This window comes from Apostichopus japonicus, chromosome 19, assembly GCF_037975245.1.
Source record: "Apostichopus japonicus isolate 1M-3 chromosome 19, ASM3797524v1, whole genome shotgun sequence".
Taxonomy (NCBI): Eukaryota; Metazoa; Echinodermata; class Holothuroidea; order Aspidochirotida; family Stichopodidae; genus Apostichopus; species Apostichopus japonicus.
Genome location: NC_092579.1, coordinates 15,691,540 through 15,718,055, shown reverse-complemented (window position 1 = coordinate 15,718,055; position 26,516 = coordinate 15,691,540). Strand labels below are relative to the sequence as shown.

At 38.3% G+C, this 26,516-nt stretch overlaps 3 protein-coding genes across 4 annotated transcripts; 1 reads left to right on the top strand and 2 right to left on the bottom strand.

The window, feature by feature from the left end:
• Nucleotides 1-1,070: 1,070 nt before the first annotated feature.
• On the bottom strand, nt 1,071-5,063 carry LOC139960477 (uncharacterized). The gene is made up of 4 exons (XM_071958855.1): nt 4,927-5,063; nt 3,881-4,168; nt 3,062-3,268; nt 1,071-2,337 (listed from the first exon to the last, which is right to left on the bottom strand). Exons 1-4 carry the CDS (start codon nt 4,967-4,969, stop codon nt 2,156-2,158), a joined length of 720 nt encoding a protein of 239 aa, XP_071814956.1. The 5' UTR covers nt 4,970-5,063; the 3' UTR covers nt 1,071-2,155.
• Nucleotides 5,064-7,104: 2,041 nt separating this feature from the next.
• LOC139959877 (U4/U6 small nuclear ribonucleoprotein Prp31-like) lies at nt 7,105-18,718 on the bottom strand. Of its 2 annotated transcripts, none has more exons than XM_071957783.1 (12): nt 18,578-18,718; nt 16,809-17,018; nt 16,256-16,319; nt 14,389-14,466; nt 13,565-13,662; nt 12,773-12,931; nt 12,307-12,424; nt 11,627-11,784; nt 10,804-11,021; nt 10,321-10,522; nt 9,596-9,694; nt 7,105-9,213 (listed from the first exon to the last, which is right to left on the bottom strand). In XM_071957783.1, exons 2-12 carry the CDS (start codon nt 16,977-16,979, stop codon nt 9,100-9,102), a joined length of 1,479 nt encoding a protein of 492 aa, XP_071813884.1. In that variant the 5' UTR covers nt 16,980-17,018; nt 18,578-18,718; the 3' UTR covers nt 7,105-9,099. The 2 variants fall into 2 exon arrangements, with proteins under 2 accessions (XP_071813884.1, XP_071813885.1); XM_071957784.1 differs by having other exon boundaries at nt 18,485-18,624.
• Nucleotides 18,719-18,743: 25 nt separating this feature from the next.
• On the top strand, nt 18,744-21,637 carry LOC139959878 (small ribosomal subunit protein mS34-like). Its single transcript, XM_071957785.1, has 3 exons — nt 18,744-19,257; nt 20,342-20,384; nt 21,128-21,637. Exons 1-3 carry the CDS (start codon nt 19,078-19,080, stop codon nt 21,553-21,555), a joined length of 651 nt encoding a protein of 216 aa, XP_071813886.1. The 5' UTR covers nt 18,744-19,077; the 3' UTR covers nt 21,556-21,637.
• Nucleotides 21,638-26,516: the final 4,879 nt, after the last annotated feature.

Genomic DNA, 26,516 nt, shown 5'->3' with positions numbered 1-26,516 from the left:
ATTAAGAATGTACGGTCAATGTGGTGGTAGTAAGTAGTTTGCCGTAAGTTTGTGATGTATAATTCTGCTTGCCGCCACCATTTCAGTATAGTTGCACATAATAATGTACCATCAATGGAATCTCCCACCCTTGCCACGTTTATTTGTCGATTCAATTTGATTTATAAAAGCGTTCCATACTGTCCCCGGGAGTCAAGTCCCCGAGAGTCAAGTTATATATTTTAGCAGCCAGTGACATGACGTGGACTTAGGCCCGTAGCCAGGAATATTTAGTCGGAGACTGAAGAGGCACGCAATAATTTCAGGAGTAGTACAATACTCTTATCCTGTAACTTGGTGGTGGCACAACAGATGGGGAGGCAAAATAATCCGGCGGGGTGGGGGAGAGAGAACGTTCCAATATGCCCGGCCTGGTTACGGAACTGCGTGGACAGGATTTCAAAGTGTGAAGGCACAGGGGCGTAGCGAAGGGGTTTTTGTTGGGGGGGTGTGGAGAATTTGATTTGCCGACGGATCTGGAAGTTGTGACTGAAATGGGGGAAGGGTCTAAGGGGAGGGGGTGTCCCCCTCCCCTTTGGAAAATGTTTAGTTTTGAAACGTCCTTAGATGCAATCTGGTGCATATTTTAAGTCAAATTTGGCACGGAAGAAGCTCCCGTTCTCCTTTTTCTATTCAGCTTTCCTTCTTTCTTCCCCTTCCGCTCTCTTCACCTTTTCTCCTTTTGCCGACAGACCCAAAATTTGCCGACAGCGACCAAATTATTGGGGGGGGGGGGGTGTGACACCCCCACACCCCCCCGCTCGCTACGCCCCTGTGAAGGCATATGAACCCCCCCCCCCCCCCCCCGTTCCTGAATGATTTAGGTATAGAGTCATGAACCTTTATGGAATGGCGTGCACTGGATCCCGGAGAATTGGTAAAATTCTTTCCCGACTAAACGTTTTACCCTCGACTGACTTTGAAGTAATATAGTTACCGTATGATTTCTTGCAAATTCTGTAGGTCATTTTATCACTTAATTTATACAGAATGTAATAATAAATAACTAAACTAAGTAAAGCAGCGTGCAATATATTTCATATCAATCAAATCCATTAAGGTGCGTCATAGTAGGCTGAAAACGAGGTAATTGACAATCATTAATATTCATGAACTAAATATATTGTCATTCAGATTATTTACATAGATAATTGTAAGAAACTCAAGTAAGTTATTGTATAGTCAACATGATTCCAGTCACTGAGCTGCATTTAAAGTCAGCTTTTTTAGATATTTTTCTCTTTCCCTCCAAATGAAATTCTTCTTTATGGAGACAACAAGTGAACACTATTGATTTTTTAAGGTAAAAAAAGGAATTTTTGGCGAGCCATTGTCAGTGCCGCGGATCTAAGACCCTCGCTTCCAGTAAGTACATTTAACAGACCAGTGTTGATATACAGAAGATTTCATGACATCATCATAGCCAACTTATTGCACATGATCGCTAAAGTGCACTGCAGCAAATACCCCAAACATGCGTATCGATTCGGTGGCAGGGTTTTAAATCGCTTCCATGTAATTCAGGCGTTTCTTATGTAGGAATGTTGAAATATGGATAAGAGGACCTCACAACGTATACATGCACGATGTATTTGTTCTATGTGTTACCTAAATGTCGTCTTTCATGTATTTGTAATGATGTATGAGTGGAAAAATAATGGATTTTAGAAAAAAAAATGTATGTCTTCTCAAAAAATTGCTACACTATTGTCCGTTTTCCCTTTTGATGTGTAATCTATTCGTGTATGTAATGTAGGCATAGTTCCTAATGATAGGGTAAAAAAAAATCCGAGCAGTCACAACTCTCTCTTTCAAAAAAGTAATAAAAAAATGGTACCCTTATCGAAAAAAATATGAAAAAAAGTATTTCTTGTTACTGTGTTGACCTATCTATTGTTTGTGTGTTTGTTTCTGTGTGTGTATAAAGGTATGTGCATATATACGTGTGGATGCATGTTAACGAATGTTCACCATATTTTCGTCTTTGTAAATTACATGGGTATTGTTCTCTACTGTCTTCGCCATTCATGGATGTTGCCTGTTAACTTCCGTTACCGATGAAACTTGATGCATGCAACAGCCTTCGTTGCATGAATTGTCCAGTTTCCCTTATCAACTATATGATACATTTTCGTTCAAACAATGCCGCTAATTGACACGACCTGGTGATGTCCAGTCGGATGTTGTGGATAAATGAGTAAATGTCTTCTTTTAAGATGGGATCCTTCAACCACCATTCAACGACAACCATTGGTAGGACTGCAGGAACAGGTTTTGTAACTTTAGACTGAGCGTAGCCTGAAGAGGAAAAGAATAGCAAAAGGATACACGGACAACGTATTATATCACATTGTTGCTTTTAATTCCTGTGTATGTAATGCTTCGTATAGACTTCATTCCTTGTTTTATGACCATAATCCATATTTGAAATGCATGTGCTGTTATACACTCATGACGATGTAAATCATTGACAAAGAGAGAATTCTGACACCGGCTAATCTGGATTCTTAATGAGCTATATTCGTCACACGGTGGGGGGGGGGTGGGTAGGACGGTGGCGCAAAATCATTAGGAAGATGGTGCCATGTGTTCAGCAAAAACGATGATCATATTTTTTTTTATGGGGAAACTGATACATGTTCTTCTTGAAGAATGCTATCACCATTATTATTAGTGATATGTATAACTTCCTGTCAGTCGTTTTTCGTGGAGCCCGCTGGGCAACTCGGGTGTCTAACACACCTACCTTCGCCTTCGCGCGCACATTGCTGGTCGTATATATGAGTATTGATGTATACACGTAGAATGATTCGTATCGTACTGAGGACTCTCAATACCTTTACGTAGGCCTATCCCTTGTAAGGCGTTAGTTTTTCTATGAATATTACGCTATTAGTACTCTATACTTGTAGGCATAGGGATCACAAGTATAACTGTATACTGTTTTATTAATGAAACATGGAAGCTGCTTTAGAAGCTGCAGTAAGCTATATGGTATACTGGATACACTGTAAGCGCTTACGGTTCCTGACGTCACGGTATTTCCTCCATTGTCTCTGTCTTGGTGAACAACGCCTCCTCTTTGCTGGGAGTAGATAGAGTGTTAGTGGTGTGGTCGACGTTGTGACATCACGGCGTGACGTCACAGCTTTGTCGTCGTTGTCATCAACGTGACGCCGCTTTCTTCCGAGACGATCAGCGAGAGATGGGCTGCCTTGACTAGTTAAGTCTTATACATTGTATGGAAAATGAATAAAAAATGGAACTCAAGTTAGTCAGAGAAAGGGCGGCGGAGCCTTAGGGAGGGGAGGGGAAGTGTCCGCCATTTTTGTTAAAAACGTCAAAAGTGCCCATTTCATCCGATCTAAATTAATCTCATTGGGACCTTGAGGTTGCACACCTACTGACTTATGAAATCAGAAGAATTGATATGATAATTTCGCTAAGTTCTAGTGTTCATCGCTGGTTGAGCAGATGAGAATAAAACATTAATAACTACGAATCTCATAGCACAATGTTTGAGCTCATTTGATGACATACACGAGTCATTTTGAGCCTGATAGGCTTAGTGTATCACCAGTCAGTCACTAAACCTGGAGAGGGGATTTGATATTGTGTCCCCACCCTTCAAAAAGGGGGGACGTGTCCCCTGGTCCCCCATGATTGTCGTTCCTGCGTAACATATGTCTTTCCAACTGAGACCAAACCACAAAAACAAAAACTAGAAATGGACACCATGAAAGCCTCAAACTAGAATTTCCAACATTTGCTAAAATACTATTTTATATCTGGGCAGAAAGTTAAAGGCCTAAAATCACAGCAGAAACTGAATTTCACTTACATCTCGTGTGACAGAAAGTCCTCCACTGGATCTCCATACACAAGTTTCCAGACTCATGCTCATTGCCAATTGGCCCACAGAGCTTAGATGAACAGCGCCTCCTTTTACGTGGAAGGACAGCTGCTACCAGAGGTGTATGCGGAGTACAGACATATTGATCCGTGATTTCAACACCAACCTTTCTGACTTCCTTTCGACGTTTGCGTCGACAGCGTTGACGGAGACAATCGACGAGGGAAACATGCGTTTCCTCTCTATCTTCGTCGATGTTTCCAAACTTGCCAGTGACTAAAGAAGTGGAAAGAAATCTATATTGTTTGTAGGTGATTTTCCAAAAACCTAACCTACCGTATGTAAAGGAAAACAAAAACAAAGAACTTTGTATAACCTCTGCTGAAGGCACCACATAATCATAAAACCCAGTGAAAATTAGCCACCCCCCCCTTTTCACCTCATGATTCTTAAGCAGTAAATTTAAATACAACAATGAACTCAAATGACGGTGATGCACGAGATATAAACTCGTGAAAAAAAGTGAGTTGAAAATTGTTTCCCAGTTTAATGCCCGCTTGGACGGGGAGGTGTGGAGGATTGGGGTGTCAACCTGAGTTAAATGTTCAGTCGGGGAGAATAAGACCACACCTCCGAACCCATGAAATCACTTCCGTAAAGGTTCTTCTCACTTCCTAACTCAATCCGGGGGCATTTAGAATGCCCCTCCCCACACCTTGGAAATTCTGTACATATCTATGTTAATAGGAAATATATAACAGCATTTTTGGCGGGACATTTATATTGCCATGACTACATTGGCCGGCTTTCTGTAGAGATTCATCTACTTATTATAACCCTGTCACCCTGCATAGCATGTCTCCTCAATATAGACTGACTGAGGCGCGGTCGGGAGGGAGGGCCGCAAGGCCAGGTTAGAGTTTAGAATCACTCAGGAAGGCTTGTTCCTTTCCCCTTGGTTGTTCCCATCTCTTCATATTCCGAGGTCAAATACTCCATAACTATATATGAACACTCAACCCTCAATGACTTACCTTCAGCAGCAACATAGGTTGAAATCTTTCCAGGAAAATGCATTTCGAAAACTTTTCGAAGGTTTCAGTAGTACTTCAGTGGCTTTAAGTTACTAACGCTTTAAGAAAGTACCTGTAGTCGCGCTAACGAATATAACATGCACTCATTGTGACATGGCAACGTCCACAACACCGCCGTGAGTGCGCAACCTTGGTTACAAATATTAAGGCGCGCAAGGGATGTGGACTCTAAAAGGTATACGCGTTCACACGTAACGGGATATATTGTCATGCGCCACTTGTTATACATAAAATGTGACGCGTTGCATTGCGTAATAATGACAAACTGAGAAGGTCACTGTAATGCGTATGATGTGGTCGGTTGTACAGTTGTAAGAAGATCAGTGCCTGGTTCATAAGTGCGATAAATGTTAGTCTAACGCCGCAGGCCTGCGTGGCAGAGTCATGCGTGTGCATACCCATCAAGGCATTGTACAGTGTCGAATGCGCTATATTCATGACTCCGTACTTCTTACACACAAAGCATGACGTCAGTAAACGCGCGCGCCAGCAGACGTACGGTTTCGACAATATGATTTCTTGGAGCGCATTCGTATCCACCAAATGAAGAATTCAACTTGCGCGTAGGCCTATACAAGCGGGTAGCCGTTAGCTATTCTTCTCGTGAAACTGCTTGGCAGTATTTCTAAGATGGCAGCCGAAACAATTTTTGTCGTTGTACTGCACACAATGAACCGTACCAGTAATATAAAACAAAAACTCAGGCACACTTTAGATGTTAGTTTGGATTTAATGGCAGTGTTGATAACGAGATATAGGGGTATATAAAAGAATGGACGGAAAATCACAATTTCTTTGCAATTTCGATATATCTAATATGTTATGCATAAAAAAAAATCCGAATACGGCAAGAAGTTACATAATTGCGGTTTACTTTTAGTAAGAAGTCGAGTAACTAGCACCTTGGCGTGTTAACATAAACTTGGTGCACACATTTCTGTGCGGTTTCAAATAGGCTTACCTCACGTGACCTCATCCATATTCACGTTAAGATACCCCGTCAAAATGTTAAGATCTTTCTTTACAATTTTGCTGTACTTCATCTATTTGCTGCAAAATCTTTAAATTATTACATTCTGAGGCGAGTGTAATTTGTGGCGAAATGTTGATTGAATCTTATAGTAATAAGTGATCAACTTACAAGTTTTTTGCAAGTTAGCGAATTCCGGAAGTAACAGCCCCTTATGCGTTCATTGTTATAATCAGTGGGGGGGGGGGGGGGGGAGGAGTATCACCTTTTGACACACTATGCAGAGATAGTACCTTATTATGCGTGTGACGTGGTTCACCAAATCAAACTTTTGATGTTACAAAAATGTAGAAGAAAGAAATTAACAAGAACAATTTAGCAGCCAATCTGATTTTATTTGTCTTACATCAGGTACCTATAGCTTAGTTTGAATACACGATGTAAAAAACTAAACACAGAAATGACTTCTAACAAAGTACTTAAAAACAGGGAATTGAATTTATACTAACAGCGTCTGTTAAGTTATCAAATAAAAGTTTGTCTTAAGAGGGTTTCTCAGCTTTCCGCTTTTGGTACGGTTGATGATAAATTGCTAGTATCCCACCAAAACTTGATTTCTAATTAGTTTCTACATTGCGATCAGAAATGGAGTTCACGTAGGTTACCTGCGTTAGGAGCGTAGGGAAAATTCACTTCGTCTTCTCTAGAAGTACTTGTACAAAATGCTTTAAGCTATTGTGTTCTACAACGCTAACTATAGCCCTCACGTCAATTATTTTGATGTAGCCTGTGTTATTGCAGAGGTGACCAGTAAACCCACAAAATGTTGCGTCTTTTCCAATTCTCCCTAAATCCCCGCCCTCCCCCACCCCGACTCCTAAATTTTGCGATGAAATATAGTCAATCTTCCTGGTGTTGTTAAAGACAGGTTCAAAGGTTTGCAAATATTTGAATTATTACGCGTATATTCGAATTAATACGTGTATATATTCAAATTTATACGGGTATTAATTGTTGTGTTGAACATTATAACTGCACTGATAACAGCAGTAGCTGGCGTGTTTGAAAGGATACTTGTAACCACTTTTTCAAAATTTAATCCCTACAGACTTAACGAAACCAGCATAAATTTATACAGTGATGGAAGGAAACCTCTGTTTTGTATTCAGGTGGGGGTGGGGGGCACTTTTCATGAATTATTTCATCCTTTTACCAGAATTATATTTACCGTAAAATTTAAAGCAATCTATCTCATGGAAGTAACGGTAAAGTCATGCATATTTGATGGATAAACTCAATTACAGAGTAAAATAAAGAGATCATCATCATCCCTGTAGAAGAACAATTTCCTTGTTTACTAGAGCGATGTTACTGGATACCATCCTTTTCATGATTTAATCAAACCTAAAGCAAATGCTGTTGTCATATTTCTCAATCATTTCTGTCATTTTGTAAGGGGTTTATCAACCTCTGAGGACACAAAGACCAAAATACTTCTATTTTGTAAGTATTACACCAATTTCACATGCTTTGTAATAATTTCAAACACAGTACAACAAGTGAAGTAAAATTTTGCAAAATTATACAACACTAGTGGTTAATCCATCATACCTGTTGTTTATCCTTCTAACAAGGAGATTGCTTTGTCCAACCAGTAATTTATTAAAAAACAAATACTGATGATATTTGTTTAGCACCATTGGAATCAGGACATATTAAAAGTGCTTGATAACATAGTATTTCTTACAATTTTCAAATGACATATTGTTGAAGAGATATCGACATTTGAAGCATTTTATGTTAAGCCCGGCCAACTCATTAATATTCATGAGATGGGAACCACAAACAGTAGGACACATCTAAACACATCATGGGGTATCTACCTACCTAGCATGGCTGTGATTCAACTTGTGCTTCTTGAGATAGCGTGTTAAAAAACTGGACGTCACATACACAGACACACATGCCAGCACGATTGCAAAGGTGACTGAGCCTTCGGCATTGTAACCATAAATGGCTTTACTCTCCCTTTCAATGCCGTGACTCGCAGTCACTCGTTACAACAACAAGCACTGACTATTATCATTATCATATCTTCGCTGTGTGCTCAGATTTATAAACAATGTCCTGTACTATTCCTTCAAGTAATCTTATCTTTGGAAAGATATTCCAACACACGCCTGATCGATAGCTTACAGTGACAACAGAGGAAGAACTAAAGTACATAACTACAAAATATCGTATTGCTTTAAGTTATCCAGTGCAAGTAAAAGAATAGTGACCTTACATGCTGTGGTCTTGTTACCATAAAACAGCATTGAAACATTGAAGATAATTTCTCAATATGATGGCCCCAATGGCCGAAACGTAGAATAACCAAATGTTCATGATATCTATATGTCATGTTAACCTCCAGGCCTGAGAGTTTTAACTCTAAACTGTCCAATACCTAGCTATAATCATAGTTAACAAGCTCCATAAAACTGATACAAATGTCAAGCCTGTCACTGCCAATATTCATGACATTTTCACCAACTGTTTTCAGACATCTAAATCCAGCATATGAATGCAGTATGATCAGTTTCTGAAGTACCCCCTCTGTATACTTCTAAATGAGACAGAGATGTACACTTGTTTGGAGAACACTTCACTTCTGTTCATTTGTTCTTTTCAATAAGCCAAACAATTTACTAATGCGACTGTTCAGACCAATATATCTGTAGTCCACTATGACCGCTGCAAAGGTTGTGCACCTGGCATCACACACTCTATGTGTATATTATTGGGCTCATCTGATTGGGTTCCCGTATTTGTGAGCTGATAAAGGTGGGCTCCTCCTTCAAGTCCTACTTGTTTACAGTTCTCCTTCTCTCTTTTAAAGTTTTAAAACCTCTTGCATTTTCTGCTCTTACAGTAAAGTTACATTACTCCATGCTGCTGGTATCAGTACTGGTCACTAAAAACCAACATAACAATGGCCTATTATTCTTATGACAATAGCTTCTCCTCCGCATTTCTCTTCAACGGCGTACAATGTACAACCTTCAAAACCAACATCAGCTCTGCCAAACAATCTTCACGAGAAAGTTATCTTTCCAAGAAGTACTTTGGCACCATTATCTTGACTTTCTTTGTGAATAATTTCAGTATTTTTGCTCAGTTTTCACTCTCTGGAATCCAGTAGTTGCTGAGAAGTACTTGGCATTAGCTTCTGCTACTTTCTGTTCAGCTGCACTTGGATTGATGATCTCCAGACCCTGAAAGAACAAACCAGTCCCACAATTATAAATATCAAGAATTAAAATTGATCATACAGCAATGACTTTAGGTGCAATTTTAAGTGTTTATTACCTAGTCCAAGAGAAGAAAAAAACACTTATATGCAAAGTAATGTTTGGATACCTATTCTAGTTTTCAAGAAACCTCTCGAATGGTCCTTTGTTTTACAAATTCTAACAACTCACGCAAAACATTTGTTTTCTTGGACATTTGCTAACACTTGAAATCTTTGTTGCATGGTTTCAAGAATGTTTGAAGGTATGAAACAACGTATATCTCTTAGCCATATTGAGGAGGTCCAGTTACGTTTATTGACAGGGTTTGTAAAGGAGTAAATGCCACACTTGAGGCTGTTCTTACCTGTAAAGGAGTAAATGCCACACTTGAGGCTGTTCCCGATGTTTCCCTCCCTCTGACTGTGGATTTCCCTCCATGCATCTGTTGTTTCTGCAATTGTCTCTGTTAATGACAGAAATAATACAGAACTTACATTTTGACCAGTAAAACTAAATGCAATTTTCCAAAAGAGAAATATTCTCCCTGGGATTGGATATTGAAGGAAATCTGACCACTATTGATGGAGTATTGTTTATTACATGCACCCAACGTATGTCTTGACAATAATAGTTAGTAAACAGGAAATAGTAATATAAAAAAATCCAAATATTTATGAACAATATTTGAGGGCACAAAGAAAAATAAAACTACATCTTCAGTGCCTTCAGAATAGCAGGTCCTGTTCTCAACCAACCCTACCCTACTGATAAAGTTTAAAACAAAAGATTAGGAGCTCATTGATGCAACATCTGATTTCTTTATCCATTGTTGAGATAAGAAAAGAAAGTAGATGTACATGAATTTATGACATTATTTGACACAGTAGATTTCACAATAATTAGTGATGTCACATAGGGGCAACACATCAATTTAACATCTGCCCCACATGATGATAGCAATTTCAAATCGATCCATGGAATTAATCTATCCATGTATACAATTTTACTAAAAAATCAATATCCACAGAACTGTATAAAACAAAGCTTAATAAGCAAAATGAATCACTCCCTATAGCAGTTCATACGAACCTGTAAACTCTTTGAAATCTTGACCTGAGTCTTGTTGTCCACCTGGGGTCCTCTAACTTTTCCTGACCCCGACTTTCCGATCTGTCCCAAGGAGAAGCCAAGATCTTCCTGGTAGGCGTCGTCCTCGATCTCACCGAAGCTCATTCTGTTTGCTGCTTTCCTAAACTCAGTCATTCCAAGTTTCTCCTTCATTTTCCTTACCCTGCAAAAAGTTATGAAAATAAAAATGAGGAGAAGAGGAGATAAACATTACTATGCAGATAATTACTAAATGAAGAAATATTGCATTTACACATTGGTGCAGGGAGAGGTCTAGGTGGTTTCGGAGGTTACAGGATTAAAGAAACATTTCTCTGCACCCATAGCTGTTACCGTTTTCCACCCCTCCTTTTCCTCTGACCATCGATTGGTGCAGGGAGGGGTTTAGGCAGTTTTACGAGGTTACAGGAGGAAAGAAAAATTCACTGCACCCATAGCGCTTACCGTTTTCCACCCCTCCTTTTCCTCTGACCATCGATTGGTGCAGGGAGGGGTTTAGGTGGTTTGGGAGGTGGTGGTTCTTGTAGTTTGGCCAGTTTCCTCTCAATTTCCTCCTTCAGACGCATACCGTGATCCCCGTCGATGCTTTCATGGAAGCTATCGACCCTAGCAGCCAAAGCGGACTTGGAAGACACCAGCTTGGCCGCTTTCTTCCGTAGATCCTACACGATGGAGAGCGAATGATGAGTATGACCAGTATGACCATACTCAGAGTATGACCAGAGTATGACCAGTCAGAGTATGACCAATCACGGAGGGTGGGTAACGTATAAAAAACTTTAAAAAGGTGTCAACTCAAACCAGTCCCAGGGATAGAGATGGTTTAAGTTAAAAATATTCAACTAAAATCAGAGACTCATTATCTGAATTTAGGATTATAATTTGATATAAAACTACAGATACAGAGTCTCAAACACTGGTTCAAGAAAAACCAGATGTCACTTCATAAATAATTACAAGTCAAAAGTCAATTGTACAGCAATTAGATAAATACAGTGCGGCTTGAAGTACATCCATATCAGTACCTGGCAGTTGGATCAAACTGTCTTCATATTATAGTATTTCACTTACTAAAGTTGGTCATACTGCACCCCCTCCACCCCCCCAAAAAAAGAAAAAAAATCTACTGAGCTTAATAACATTTTGACACCTGATGTAAACTACAGAGAAGAAATCTTTTCAAGGAATTTATGGAACAGACATTAATTCCATATTAAGTACTTTCAGTAATTTATGCAAAATATGGTCTAGTTTGTATGGTACTTACTGGAGGTGTCCCTTGTACCAATTCACTGTAAAATATATAACCTGTATGAGGCATTGTGGCTACACTAGAGAATCCAGACAATGTTTTCTTCTGTGCACCCAGAACAAGGATGTTACAAGCGGGCATCTTGGATAAATTTGAGACCCCTCCCGCTGCACCTGAAGATAAGATAGTTGAAAAGTAAGAAAAGGTTATTTCAAGGAAATGATTTCAGTGAGTGAAAACCTTATAAAAATGATTTACTAAGTTGGTCATCTGTTCTTGGATAATGTGGGGGCAAAATAGGATTTATAAATTTGACAAGAAAAAAAATAAATAATAATAATGGAAACAGAAAACCAAAACCAAAATTATGTTAATGCAGAACAGCCAATTACCAATTTCCAGAGAGGTAGAGAGTATCACTAAGAGAAAACGTAAAAGAGTACAAAAGGCTTCAATGGTAAACGGCATAAGATGCTGAGATCCAACTCTATTCTTAAACAATCTCCATAACTGGGATATTCATTCATTCAATTCTTTTATTTATCAAATCAGTGGTGCTGAACAAATAACTACAGTTGGAACAAAGTAGACAGAAAAGAGAAAGAAAAGAAAGCAAAATGTAATGTTTTGATATAAAGTGACAAATGTGTCGACGTAGTTCTTTCCGGGTTGGATGAAGAAACTTTCAAACTCACCCATCAGCTTCGCTGCCGTGGATGCGCCGACTATAATCGATAAGTTTGGTGAAATGAAAGACATTCTGGATTCCACATAAGACAAGATCTTTGACTTGTAATCATTAAGGTCAAAGGCCTACACACACCAAAAAAAAACAAACAGAAAGGTTTCATATCAATAATAACAGATCAGTGAGCTAGCTGGTAAAGGATTTAATACAAAAATTTAATCTGTCTTGCCAACACATGTATTCCTAATACTGTTTTTTTTTTATATATCAATAATTAGGGTTTTAGTACCATTCATTTTTCACTTTTCAATCAAAGAAGAAAAGATTTAAAGCGTAACCTCATGCAGAACAAAGTAGACAGATTTATGCAGAATATTGCCGTGAACCTAAATAATACAATTTCAATAATGAAGTGTAGCCTGTTGGTGGGGCTCACTCTCCACACTCCCCTGTAAACTGTCTTTTATGCTTACCATGTCACAGGCTTCGAATATCGTGTTCAGCTCGTCTGCCGTGAGCTCGGATCCGGCTGTATTGGAAGCTGATACACTCACCACCATTATCACAGCATTGGTCAGGAACTCCTGTAAAGTCTCATTGTTCTTGGCTTTAGATAAATCATTTCCTAATTCCTGATAAAAAATGAAACAAGAAAGGATTACAGACTTACAGTACCTCAGTCTGATACTTCACTGTGACAGAGGTCATTGTTATTGTTGCTGGGGAACCAAGGGGGGGGGAGACAATGGGGGGATGCTTTGTTGGGGAACCAGGGTGGGGGACACTGTTGCCATGTTTCTGTTGTTTGTTTTAACTTTTTATGCTGAAATATTTCTGACAGTGAAATTCACAGATTCACCGTTCAAGTTCCAGTTCACATTCTGAAGTTTACTGTCAAGCAGTTTCTGTGTGTTTTCTACAAGTGATTGAATACTGTAGTAGAGTATCTTTTAATTTATTATTCAGATTAAGTGTTCCGTAGTATTATGATTAAGAAATCTTTGCAATGATAGACATTGTGTTTTGGCTCAACAAGGAGCTATTACATTGAAAGAGTTCTTTTTCTTTAAAGGGTCTAGAATAGTATACGTTTAGACTTGATAAACCTCAATTTTTTAGGTACCGCCCGACTACACCTTGCACTGTGGGAAGGGGGGGGAGGGGTGGTTTGGGATATTTTTCACTGTGTCAGAGCAAAGACTTTTAATCATACCTGAGCAGAGGGATACTTGTATAAGGTATAGCTATACACATGTAATGCTTACCTTAACAGTTTTAAGATACTCAAATGCAGTTGGTACTAAGGAATCTAGCTCTGGAAACTTTTTGGAATAGTTGTCTCGCACAAATTTATGAACAATATCTGAAGAAAAGCAGAGAAAAGAAAAAACATTTATACAGCTGCTTCTTATTGAATTGGTATTGCTACAAACAGCACAATATAATGATATCTTCAAAAAAAAGTAAAATATACACACATTGACCAAAATAGTAACTTTTTTAATAAAAGAGACATAGTAATGTTTTAACTCAATTCATGAACTGAATGTGGGTGACAAATAATAATAACTTGTGCATAAAACGGTCAGCTTTGACATGAATACACAGTTGTGCTTAACTGTTAGGCTTAAATCATTTACTTACAGTACTCGTATAAATACATCACACATTGTCTATACACTATTCTACAACATAGCATCAACATGCATGATATTTGAGACCAGTCGACAAATTTACCGCCTTTCATATGCCTAATTATTGCTGTTCAACAAATTGTTTCCCTGCGACTTACAGCCATATTTGTGAAGGAAGCCACTGTTGTACAAAGTAACTACCAATAATATTTTAACAGTACATAAAACAGTATTTCTTGAAAGTTTACATCAAAAGCAAACCATTTGTCGTTACTAGCATGGAATTTTGTGCACCACAATGCAGATAATTCAGCGTTCTGGTGCGTTTAATAGCCTGTTGGATATAAAATCTTTATGTGGTCCTGGATGAGTCCAAACATGAAAAAAAACTGTTCTTTTCATCAACAAAGTGCAAAACAGTATTTTCCAAAGTTGAGGTGGTTTAGAATACTCACTGACTTCATTGTCTATCTCAGCACTAAGATTATTAGCTTGTACAATCAGTTGGTACTCAGGATTGGCTTCCATCATCCCTAAAACAAAATGATCACAGAAATGGTTGATAATGATGGGTCTATATGTAGACATACATCAGTACTAGTAGTTACAATACAGGAATTAATAGAAAACATAATGACCGGTACTGACACACGTTGTTCATGGATATACAGTAACTTTTACTTGAAATGGTGGACTCATTTTCATAATCATCTTCAGTTTCAGAAGACATCCAAGTCTTTCTTACAGCATATTGTAGGTTTATAAAGAGATGTAGTTAAAGTCACTGAGAATCTTCATTAAATTTGATTACAATCTTCCACCATAAGTGATTCAGCACTACACTGATCAGTTCAATTAAACTTGTTTTTGGATAATTTCAAATTAAATAAATTTCTCTGCACAAGTTTATATGACACTTATTGAAACAACTGTTAATGCAGGTTGTGATATTATTACACACACTGTGTATTAAAGGAATTGTCTGGTGGAAGATTTTGATACATTGTCCTTGCAGTTATTATTTTTCTCTTTCTAACCATGTAAAAATTGTCCCCATTCGACGTTTTCTTCTTGTAGAAATCTGGTTTTCAAATTCACCAGTTTCTCACCAAAAGTACCGTTTGTTCGAACGCTTCAATATGGTGATTGACGTAGTGCTTGCAGATAGGCAAAACAGGCGACTTGAAGTTAGCACTCCCAATTCCGCAGCAAATTAACTCACGTGTAAGCACATTGGATTGCCTCATATATATATATAACGTACATACTCGCGAATGTATATATTACGATGCTCAGTTGGTGTACTTGTATAGCCTTACACATAGTACACTCACACTCAAACCACAGTTCATAAACTGTTCTTCGAAATCGCTGAAATAAAATTCACGGATCAAATTAACAGTAAAAGGAACCTTGTAAAGTATTCGTTAAACCGAAAGATGAAACTTGGCGGGATCGATGTCATCGCAGAACTGTCCGATTGTAAACGTTAGGAGTAGCCTATACACGCGAACATTCTTCGCGCTGGAGCTGGATACCGCGATGTATAAACAACGAAGAGCCTGCTGTTAAAACTTATCTTGTGTTCCACAAAGACCACGAAACCACCGATCTACTACATATATCGCGGCTTAAGGAGTTTTTTAAATCATATCTAGTTTATAAGAAATTTCACCGGAAATTATTGAAGAAATTGATCGAATCGTTGTCAGAGCAGAATATAGCACTGAGAAGCTTAGGCTTCGCAGAACTGTCCGATTGTCAACGTTTGAGTACAGCCTACATGCGAACATTTTCGCGTTAGAGCTGGATAGCGCGATGTATAGCCTGAACAACTCAGAGTCTGCTGTTAAAATTTACCTTCTGTTACTCAAAGACCACGGAACCACCGCTCAAGTACATGGCGGCTTAAGGAGTTTTTGAAAACATATCTAATTTTTAAGAAATTTCACCGGAAATTAAGGAAGAAATTTATCTGTATACAAACGCTGTTTTTGTTGTGATTACCGTATAGGTACTGTGCGGAGGGTGGGTTATGACGCAATCTGCTATGGCAGAGCTGACGTCACGTATTGTACTGTTCAAATCATATTTGAAATGTCTATCCATAACGATTAAAAAATCGTTTCTCTGTCAAACGCAACATTAGCGTTCTCATACTTTGACAACATGTTTGGAAAATTATTTACTATTTTTTAAGGTAACTTCTTTGGGCCACCAGACAATCCTTTTAATAGTGGCAAATGAATTGGGGCTCCTGTGGTCTGCCCCTTTGTGTATATTTGTTTACGCTTTTTTGTTTTGTGTCTTACAGTTTCTTACCTTCAAAGGGTCCTGTTTGAGGGTTCTTCTGGTATTTATCAATTTTCACCATTACATCTGCCAGCTATAAAGAAGGAAAAATTAACGAGTGATGGATGAGTTGAAATTGATTCTTACCAATTAAGGCAACTTTCTGAATTGATTTTTGGTAAAATTCTTTGATATGAAAATGCAGCAATATCAGACTGACTGGTCAAGATCATTTCAAAATATTAAGCTTATCATAGACAGAAAACTTTTCAAACGACAGAACGTCTTTAAAATGCACTTAATATAACGTTCTGTTAATTCTTGTGGTAATTTTTAAAGACAAACATGATGCATGTTCAATTCTGCGCTTTGTTCTTCAACACTTGCTTTTGAGAACATGAAGAAGTATTAATTAAAAATTTGATGCTTTAAATAATAAAGTTCATTAATTTTTCATTATTCTAATAGAAATTTACAATCTCAACTCAAAGGCAACTAAATAACAAAACACCACAGACCCAACACAAACAAATTACAGCTGATGTTATCCTTAACATTACTATTGGGAGGTTTATGTACATACCTCGTCACTGTCTCTCAATTTTGCAATCTTTCGGACTGATGGTACTTTTGATTCCACCACCATTCCTGCTTCCTCCACATCCTCAATATCATTCATTTCTGCATCTTCCAAATGATCCCCTCCTTCTGCCATCTCCTCTAGATCAGCCAATAACTCATCGGCCAGAGACATGGTCTTTCTCTGCTTCTGCTTCCCCTCAGATTAAAGATTCTATGATACATATGTTGTAAAGAATTAGTTGTTTATTATGTAACAGATGATTGGAGATGTAACTTTTATACATGTACAGTATGTAATGCACATTTGCTCATCATAAAGTTAAAGATTGCTTCATTACAAAGAAAATTGGTTAACTTCCAAATTCTATACTACCTAAACTCCTTGACACTAATTTTATAGACTGCAGTAAGTCTACAACAGTAGCTTGTAAATTTCAAACATATCTTGGGATTACTCTATATGGTGTTTTCAGAAAGTACAGCAACCTCTGAAGTTTATTTCGAAAGATCTCAGACAGCAGGACTTCAGCATAAACTCAGAGATACGAAAAGACATTGAATATGTGATCAAGTTGGCAGATCTTTGTAAACATGGAAAGAAAATGATATTACTGCCATTCTAAGTCTACCTTCTGTCCAGACTGAAGTAAACAACAGTTTCACAATGTCATCAACCCTTCCTATCAACAGTTTTGATACCAATATTAGTCCCTCAATAGTCTATCCTTAAAATGTGGACTCAGTCCCATATTGTGCGGGAAGAATTTCTTCCATTTATTTTAACCAAAACTTACTGTAGGTAATAGGTACTGCATGATGTGAAGTAAAATGAGAACCACAAAATACAGTATGACTCAAATTGTGTGAAAATCTGTTACTACTAACATTTTACATTTAAAATATGTCAGGATGTTATGTTTGGCTCTTAAAATAAAAACCGCAATAAAGAAATGGAATTTGAGTTAAGTAAGTAACTGCATAATGAATGAAAACTACACAAAACTACAGTATCCTGAACTGCTGTCTTATCATACAAAATAGAGGTGTGCAATGATACATTATTTTAACAGTAGAAAGTTCTCATACATGATTGAATAACTTTATATTAACCATAAAGACATAAGTGTGTTACTGTTAGGAGTTGAATGCTTTGCTATAGATTCTTAAAATAAAAAAGTTCAACAATAATAAATATTTAAATCAAATAAACCAAAAATTGGAGTGACTGATGATCCACACCTTGAACTTTGAAGTTGTCTCAATTTAATTCACATTTGGAACATTGTTTTATTAACTACTCTTTTTTTGGGGTCAAATTCAGCCACAACCAATTATTTGTAGACATCAACTTCCACCCCCCCCCCCCCACCAACACGGAATGATCATCTCATTACAATATTTTGAAGGGGAAATTCCAGTGTGTTCATGTTAAGCCCCATTCACTCACTAACATTCATGGTGTATACTACGATTAAGAGAAAATAGAAGTCCGTTTATGGGTAGCCCAGCATTCGATGAATATTGGAATGCACAATGCAGCTAATGCCGTGTAACATTGCATTTGCACAATAGCAGTGGACAACTTCGTCCGCACTCGCGAAACTGATACCAATGAAGTAAACGTAGTCCAGTAACTTTACTGACTGCGTTTGTGTCTATGTGACGATCTGTTCTTACATGACATGGATGATATAATTCCACAAGCCAAATGTAACGTGTAGCCTTGCCCTTCTTAAGAGAAAAATTAGTCTGAAACTGTATTCTACATACGTGGAATTTCTATCCTTTACGGTGGAAAGAAGAGCGTGGGATAGACGTCGCCGTTACGATTCAACATCTGCGTTTAGATTGTAAAACGCTAAATTCAAGTTAGGACAATGGTCACAAAAGCAATATGAGATTGAGAAAAATATTTGGCATGGAACGCCGTTTCTAGACACAAAAATTTCAACTTATTATTGCGCAGTTTTCCTTCTTCATTCCTAACTAATCCTTTCCAATCACTTGCATTTTTTGCGTATTTGTATAGTAAATGAAATGCTTAAGGCGGAACGACAGGGCTAGCCCTTACTAAAGTTTAGTTCATCTTGGTCGAATGTACCGACTAGATCTTGATTTTGTACCATTCTACCACCCTCACGAGTATAGCGTGAATGTACACAACACTGCACTTGCACTTATCGAGTGAGATTAGCGTTCATAATCAGCCTAGTTACATGTCTGAAGATACTCTAATTTGATTAAGAAAACATTTGTGAAAACTTTGCCATATGGCAGTGTCAAATAAAAGGTACGTTTGGCAAACGGGGAAGAATCTCTTCGAAATTTTGAATCAACTGCCGAACTTTGGTGTCGGAAGAATTGTTACATTAGGACGATGGCAACATTTCACACCAGAGCGACCAAGTTACTACAAAATTACACGGGTGAAACTGGATTGTTCAAAAGAGGTAAGGATTGATTCTCATATTCATAGCATTCTTGATAGAAACTTCTCATCTCTCCTGAACCATTTTTCTACGTTAACTAGGCTAGCTAGCATTCAGTTACTGTAGCGTGGTTTATGGTAGCATACGCCCATTAAAAGCCCCATTGACTTACACACTAAATCACAAAAGTAATGTGGTCTCTAAGTCTAGATAGAAGTTTTCACTAGCTTAACGCTACCCATCACCGGATAGCTGACAAGTTGGCCTTTCATGTCACCATCAATTTTCCGTACCATGACCGTGAAAATTTTTTGCTATCCGAGCCGGAAGTTTTCGTCACTTGTAAACAAACCTCTTCACTCAGTGGTAAACAAATTTCCTACGCTGCTCATGGGAAGCCTAAAGGGGTCTAAAATTGCCTCAATTGACCCAATTTTTTCACCACATGTACTTCCATTCATGCTCTTCAACATGAAAGCCACAAAAAACTAGATTATGATTGATAACAGGTCACAAAAGATGTTCTCCTGCTGCTTTTTGGCACTTTTCCTGAAACATGAGAACAATCGAGCAGATGGATATAGACTCTAATAGGAGTATGCCACCTTATCTACAGAGCAGCCATTTATATTCAAAATGGGTTCTTAGAAACTCTGTTATAATCCTTTTAATCTTTAAAACTTCTAATCCTCCATCTTATTTCTTTTATTGTTCATGCTTTCATGATTTTACATTTTTACGTCTCTTATGTATCATTTTTTTTTATGTGTCCTTTTTATAAATTTTATAATTTATACTGGAATAAGGAAATTGAAAATTGTCTTCATTGTTATGTATGGTACTGCATACTTCCCACCACAGTATTCTCATAAATTTGTGTTGATCTTTTAAAACCTGATCTAATTGTTGCATTGCAAAACAACCAATTTTAGCACTTTTATGGTTGTTTTTGTGAAGTAAATGGAGCCATGAGTCAATCACCCAGCCTGTCTACTAAAGTTGCATTTGTCATGTTGACATTCTGGTGAGCACTGTTCATGTGACGGTCAGTTTAAATATAGGTCATGCACTCATGTTTCCTTCTATTTACTTTTTTGTATTCCAGAATCTCAATCATGGTGAAGCTTGGGGAGTCCCTACTATTAAAGGTAAATTTGCTGTTTGTGTAACTTATAAATCACAGTGAGGATTTACTTGCATTGATGTTTAAAAGTCCAGGTTTATCTTTCCTCAAGTGTCATTCATGGTTCAAGACTTCTAGGAAGGTACAGCACATTTCAAAAACTGCTTGCAATTATTAGCACAATGAATCAAGTAATTGATAACTATATCCTCTTTTTTCTTCAATGACATACATGCTATTTATTTTACCTAGCAATTTTCACTCTAAAGAACATGGTTAGTACTAAACTTTTCATTTGATTTAACACCAAAAACGTCACATGGACAAATTGTGAGTCACTGGCCAAAACCAAGCAATTATCATCAGACAACTTGTCTAGATTTATGAGACAGCGATTGTGTCATGTTTCAACAGCAGTGTGTAGTATGTTTTTTCGACAATGGGCCATGGCCACACCGATAGTCAGGGGAAGAATGTTTTGTTGGTGGGTGTTTCAATTCAGTCGGGAAAGAGGTAGACCACTTCTCAGGCTAAATATGTCCTGTCATAAATGTTCATGCCTTGACCTAAATCAGTTGGGAGATTTAGGGTTTGCCCATAACCCCCCCCTCCCCACCACCCCCAACCCTACCTCACCAACTTGGAAATTCTGGGCATGTTACTGAGCACAAGTATCTCATTGTATGTCACTGGCCAATAACCAACATCTAAAATTGTCGCAAGAATGTTCTTTCTTGGTTCTTGTTTCATTTTCTTCATGATTCAAAGGGTACAGCAAAGATGGATTAGAGGTGAAAATCAAAGAGTGGCATTTGAATGAATGGAAACTTATCAGGAAAAGTGAAGAAGAAGACTTTTGCTCTTACACACCTAAAGCAGAAGACTTCAAGCAGGTTCCAAAGTATGTGAGAATGCCACCACTCCTGGAAGAATTGGTTTACCAAGAGAAGAAAGCCAAGGGAGAAGATGTCAGCAAACCGATAGCTCTACCGAAGAGACTCGTCCAAGACTTTGACTCGGAGATTTACTTCATGGAAGACGACGATACAATCTCAGACTATGGAAAAGAGAACGTGGATATTGACAATGTGGGTGATTTAACAGAAACTATCAAATTTCTTGAAGATTTCAAGAAACCAATCAAGAAATGGGATTGGGAAGATATATGGAAGTCGATGCAAAAAGAGGAGAATTAGCATCATGAAAGAAGTTTAATTTTCACCGATTTCGTTAAGACCAGATAAATTGATAAAAACAATAAAACATTTCTCATCCATATTTTCTTCTTTATACTGTTGTAATGTTCTTCTTTCGTGAGGTACTTTGACAATAATTAAAGTGGAATGCCATGTTTGGAGACTTTTCTGATACAGTTAGAGGCATGTGCAAAAGGGAGGGAGGGAGGGGAAGGTTGGGGGGGTTGGCCTCCATCTCTGCATTCAGTCAGGGAAGAGTGTTATAATTGGGGACTTCCCAAATTCAGCCAGGGACGAATATATATATATATATATATTATGAGTACATATTAGCACAACTTACATTTAGAGAAAATCAAAGATCTAGTTTATAGTTTAAATATGCCTCAACATGCACCAGATGATATCTAAATTGTTACTCTTTGCCCCTTCATGCTAGTCATCTCCAACTACCCCAGGGTGACTCCCTACTCTTTTATAATGCATTCCTCCTTTATAAAATCTTTCATTTGCCTCTGACTCTTCCTTATATGTTCAGTCACTACCTACGTAAATCACTTGTGAATATGAGTACCGGGGAACAGGGAGAAGTGGAAGTGGGAGAGATATTCACTTTGCCCATAATTTGTCAAACAAGCAGAAAGATTGCTAAAATCGAAAGGAAGTTCAGAATAATTCCTCTTTCTGACTTACTAGTTTTGTGATATATTGAAAATCCTTTTGAGAAAAACCTTGAACCTCCCCTCCCTCCCCTCCCCCTCTTTTCAATCAGAAATTTCCACCTACGCCTGTGATATTAATATAATGTCTACATAGGTAAAGGAAGTTCAATTAAAAAGGTTGGAAAAGTTTAGTTCACCTCTGTGATGCACAGGTAATGAAGGAGACTGAGACGGGTTAAATGAGAATAGAAAAAAAATATAGAAATGCATGCACTGGTCCTGTCTATTAGGAACCTGCATCTCCTCATGTACTCCGATGTCCCCAAGATACCGCCTGACCACGTCACTGCCAAATGTGACATGGAAGTGATACACTCGCCCCGAAATGTAACCATATCTTGCTTGTTTAGTGCACATATGGGCAAATTTTTGTGTGTCCCGTGACAGGTTTTCAAAGACCCTTTTACGGGATCTACATTCATGTTACATGTGAAAGACGAACCTGCCGCTCTGTAAATCCGGGCTGTTGGCCGAAAGGTTAATATGTTTTCCTTTTGGAAGTTTGTATGGACCCACATGTGATTTGATACTTTTAAACATAACTTATAGCCCGGCAGCCCAGTGCACTTTGATCAAACGAACGAGGTACCAATATCTGAGTATTGGAACATTTGTGGAAAAACCCAGTATATCCAAAAGTGGATGTCTGCCGTGGTCCCTCTGCTGCATGTGGCCCCTGGGGCCGGTTAAAGGGGGCCCAAAAATGCATCTGATCAAACGAACGAGGTACCACTTGAAACCAATGTCAACTTAATGCATGAATGCCACATAGTACTGAATGGCCAATGCCAGACAAATTTTCTGCTGCAAAGGGCCCGCCAGACGCCCAAAAAGGGCCCCTTAAAAAAATGCATCTGATCAAACGAACGAGGTACCACTTGAAACCAATGTCAACTTAATGTATGAATGCCACAAAGTACTGAATGGCCTATGCCAGACAAATTTTCCGCTGCTAAGGGCCTGCCAGATGCCCCCAAATATGGCCCAAATGCCCATTAGGGTAGCATTGACCCAGATTAAATATGCAAGGTACCCCTCAAAACCGGTTTGGAATGTTCGGGTTGATCTAACAGACTATGGAAATCATCATGCCAGACAAATTTTCAGCTACAAAGGGCCCGCCAGGCGCCCAAAAAGGGCCCCTTAAAAAATGCATCTGATCAAACGAACGAGGTACCACTTGAAACCAATGTCAACTTAATGCATGAATGCCACAAAGTACTGAATGGCCCATGCCAGACAAATTTTCTGCTGCTAAGGGCCCGCCAGACGCCCCCAAATATGGCCCAAATGCCCATTATCGTAGCATTGACCCAGATTAAATATGCAAGGTACCACTCAAAACCGGTTTGGAATGTTAAGGTTGATCTTACAGACTATGGAAATCATCATGCCAGACAAATTTTCTGCTACAAAGGGCCCGCCAGAGGCCCCAAAAGGGCCCCTAAAATGCATTTGATCAAACGAACGAGGTACCACTTGAAACCAATGTCAACTTAATGCATGAATGCCACAAAGTACTGAATGACCCATGCCAGACAAATTTTCTGCTGCTAAGGGCCCGCCAGATGCCCCAAATATGGCCCAAATGCCCATTATCGTAGCATTGTCCCAGATTAAATATGCAAGGTACCACTCAAAACCGGTTTGGAGCCACATAAAACCGATATTAGATGCAAAGGTACTTTCCACAGAGTAAAGAACTGCCAATGCAAGACAAATTTTCTTCTGCATAGGTCTCACCAGATAGAAAGAATAGGTGGCCCTATATATGGGTCTAAGGAATTGGATATATGTGCCTTGTAACATGACATTTCAAGCTCATGATTATATTATTTCCAGCATAAATTGGAGTTACTCTACACAAGACCAGTGTTTTAAGACCAGTGTTTTATCGTATTTAGCTATTCGCCGCTCTAAGCAAAATAAAGATAACACTTTCACCTAAGCCTCTAAATATTTTGGGATTTGCTGGTCTGGGCAAGAATTACAGTTGCCCACATTATAATTCTAACACTCTGAGGAAAAGTCTTGCCTGGCTTGGATCCACAGAACTACGGTTGGAAGAGCAAGAATGGGTGCTACAGCCCTGACTGGTTTGAGGGACCGGCTCTCCCAGATCATCTATTCCAAGAGGGGGAACTGAGCAAAGATTTTCAAAGTAGCCGACCAGACGTGGCTTCCGAGTTTGATGCCGATGATTCAAGTACTGAATCATCTTGGAGTGATGACTCCGACAATGAAACATAGATTTGAGCTTCCATTGTCTTTTTAGAATCAAGTTCATGGAAATACTTAATTTTCATAAACTTACTAATTATTCTTTTGAGATTTTTCTGAATGGCAAATGCAGTGTCTTTTTACAATGCACACACTCCAGTGTTTAATCACTGTCAAGAGACATGAATTCTGCAGTTCTTATACTTCGAACCTAACATGTGTCATGTTCAGAGTAATCACATAGTGATCTTTTGTTACTATCTTTGCCAATTATGATTTTAGTACATTTTAAACTAGCAAGATGACTTTCTTGAAAGGTAAAAGATTCCTTCATAGATGAAAACAAAAACCCTCATCTAGCATTCATATTTCTGAAAAATGGATGCCACATCTATTTGTTGGACTTGTTACAAGCTATTCGAATTGAATTAGTGTAATGATGGAAGTTCTAAAAGACCAAGATGGAGTAATATAGGCCAATTAATCATTTTATATTTTGTATCAAGGAATGGAGTCATACAAGGTGATATCAGTATCTGTTTGTTCAATCTTAGCATTTTAAGTCCTTTAAAGAGTGTACCTAGCATAAAGGTACATTGACATTTCTATGCTTCAATTATGTATCTTTATAAAACCATATTGGACAGTTTCAACCCAAACCTTTATCGTTAAGTACACGTTATAAAGCATTTTCACTATTGTTTGATTTTTGTTTCTTTGTCTGAGCTTAAGAAACAAAACAATCTCTTTTGTTCGACTACATGTATGTCTTAAGATGACCCTTAAGCGTTCTTTCTCAAGATTTTAAACTTTGTAGATTTACAATGCTAACGTAAACGCAGTGTGTTAAGATACAAAATGATTTTGGGTTTCTTATTTACAATACATAAACTGGTTTTAATCTGCTCCAGTGTTTCCAGCGAAACAAAGTAACTGCCAAGTTAAACACTGCTCACGATACAAAGTACTGACTGGATAAAAGGAAAAAGAATGGATAAAAGGAAAAAGAATGGATTTGAGAATGCAATATAACTGCCAGGATCTCCCTCGAAGACTGAGTTCGCGTCATTTTAGTTTTGCTCAATGAAATGTTCAGTAATTGATACACCTACTAGTATACTAATCTCATTATTGCATTGGCCTATGCAGCGGGAAGGAATTTGAATAATTCAGGATGTTCTTGATTGTTATAGATTGGTTTCTTGTGGTATATTAACTATTTAAACTTCATAATTTTTTTTTACATGTGGTGGGCACTTTGCAGAAGAAAATTTGTATTGCATTGGCATTTCTTTACTCTGTGGAATGCTACACATATCATGTCACAAGGCACATATAGTCTGCATCAATATACAATTCATTAGGCCCATATAGGGCCGCATTGGGCCACCTATTCTTTCTATCTGGTGGGACCTATGCAGAAGAAATTTTGTCTTGCATTGGCAGTTCTTTACTCTGTGGAAAGTACCTTTGCATTTAATATTGGTTTTGTGTGGTACCAACTGTGATTGATCATAGCCCATATGGGGGCCCTTTTTTAGTGTGTCTGTTAGCCCGTTTGTAGCAGAAAATTTGTCTGGCATGATGATTTCCATAGTCTGTAAGATCAACCCGAACATTCCAAACCGATTTTGAGTGGTACCTTGCATATTTAATCTGGGTCAATGCTACGATAATGGGCATTTGGGCCATATTTGGGGCATCTGGCGGGCCCTTAGCAGCAGAAAATTTGTCTGGCATAGGCCATTCAGTACTTTGTGGCATTCATGCATTAAGTTGACATTGGTTTCAAGTGGTACCTCGTTCGTTTGATCAGATGCATTTTTTTAAGGGGCCCTTTTTGGGCGCCTGGCGGGCCCTTTGTAGCTGAAAATTTGTCTGGCATGATGATTTCCATAGTCTGTTAGATCAACCCGAACATTCCAAACCGGTTTTGAGGGGTACCTTGCATATTTAATCTGGGTCAATGCTACCCTAATGGGCATTTGGGCCATATTCTGTCATAGTCTGTAAGATCAA

Excerpts from the sequence above, each read along its gene's own strand:
- LOC139960477 (XM_071958855.1), bottom strand. The coding sequence starts at position 4,969 with ATGCATTTTCCTGGAAAGATTTCAACCTATGTTGCTGCTGAAG. Across the intron at positions 4,169-4,926 it reads AACCTATGTTGCTGCTGAAG|TCACTGGCAAGTTTGGAAAC; the intron begins GTAAGTCATTGA and ends CCACTTCTTTAG. Across the intron at positions 2,338-3,061 it reads ATACCGTGACGTCAGGAACC|GCTACGCTCAGTCTAAAGTT; the intron begins GTAAGCGCTTAC and ends TTTCCTCTTCAG.
- LOC139959877 (XM_071957783.1), bottom strand. The coding sequence starts at position 16,979 with ATGTCTCTGGCCGATGAGTTATTGGCTGATCTAGAGGAGATGGCAGAA. Across the intron at positions 13,663-14,388 it reads TGAGATAGACAATGAAGTCA|ATATTGTTCATAAATTTGTG; the intron begins GTGAGTATTCTA and ends GCTTTTCTTCAG. Across the intron at positions 9,695-10,320 it reads AGATTTCAAAGAGTTTACAG|AGACAATTGCAGAAACAACA; the intron begins GTTCGTATGAAC and ends TGTCATTAACAG.
- LOC139959878 (XM_071957785.1), top strand. The coding sequence starts at position 19,078 with ATGGCAGTGTCAAATAAAAGGTACGTTTGGCAAACGGGGAAGAATCTC. Across the intron at positions 19,258-20,341 it reads AACTGGATTGTTCAAAAGAG|AATCTCAATCATGGTGAAGC; the intron begins GTAAGGATTGAT and ends TTTGTATTCCAG. Across the intron at positions 20,385-21,127 it reads GGGAGTCCCTACTATTAAAG|GGTACAGCAAAGATGGATTA; the intron begins GTAAATTTGCTG and ends CATGATTCAAAG.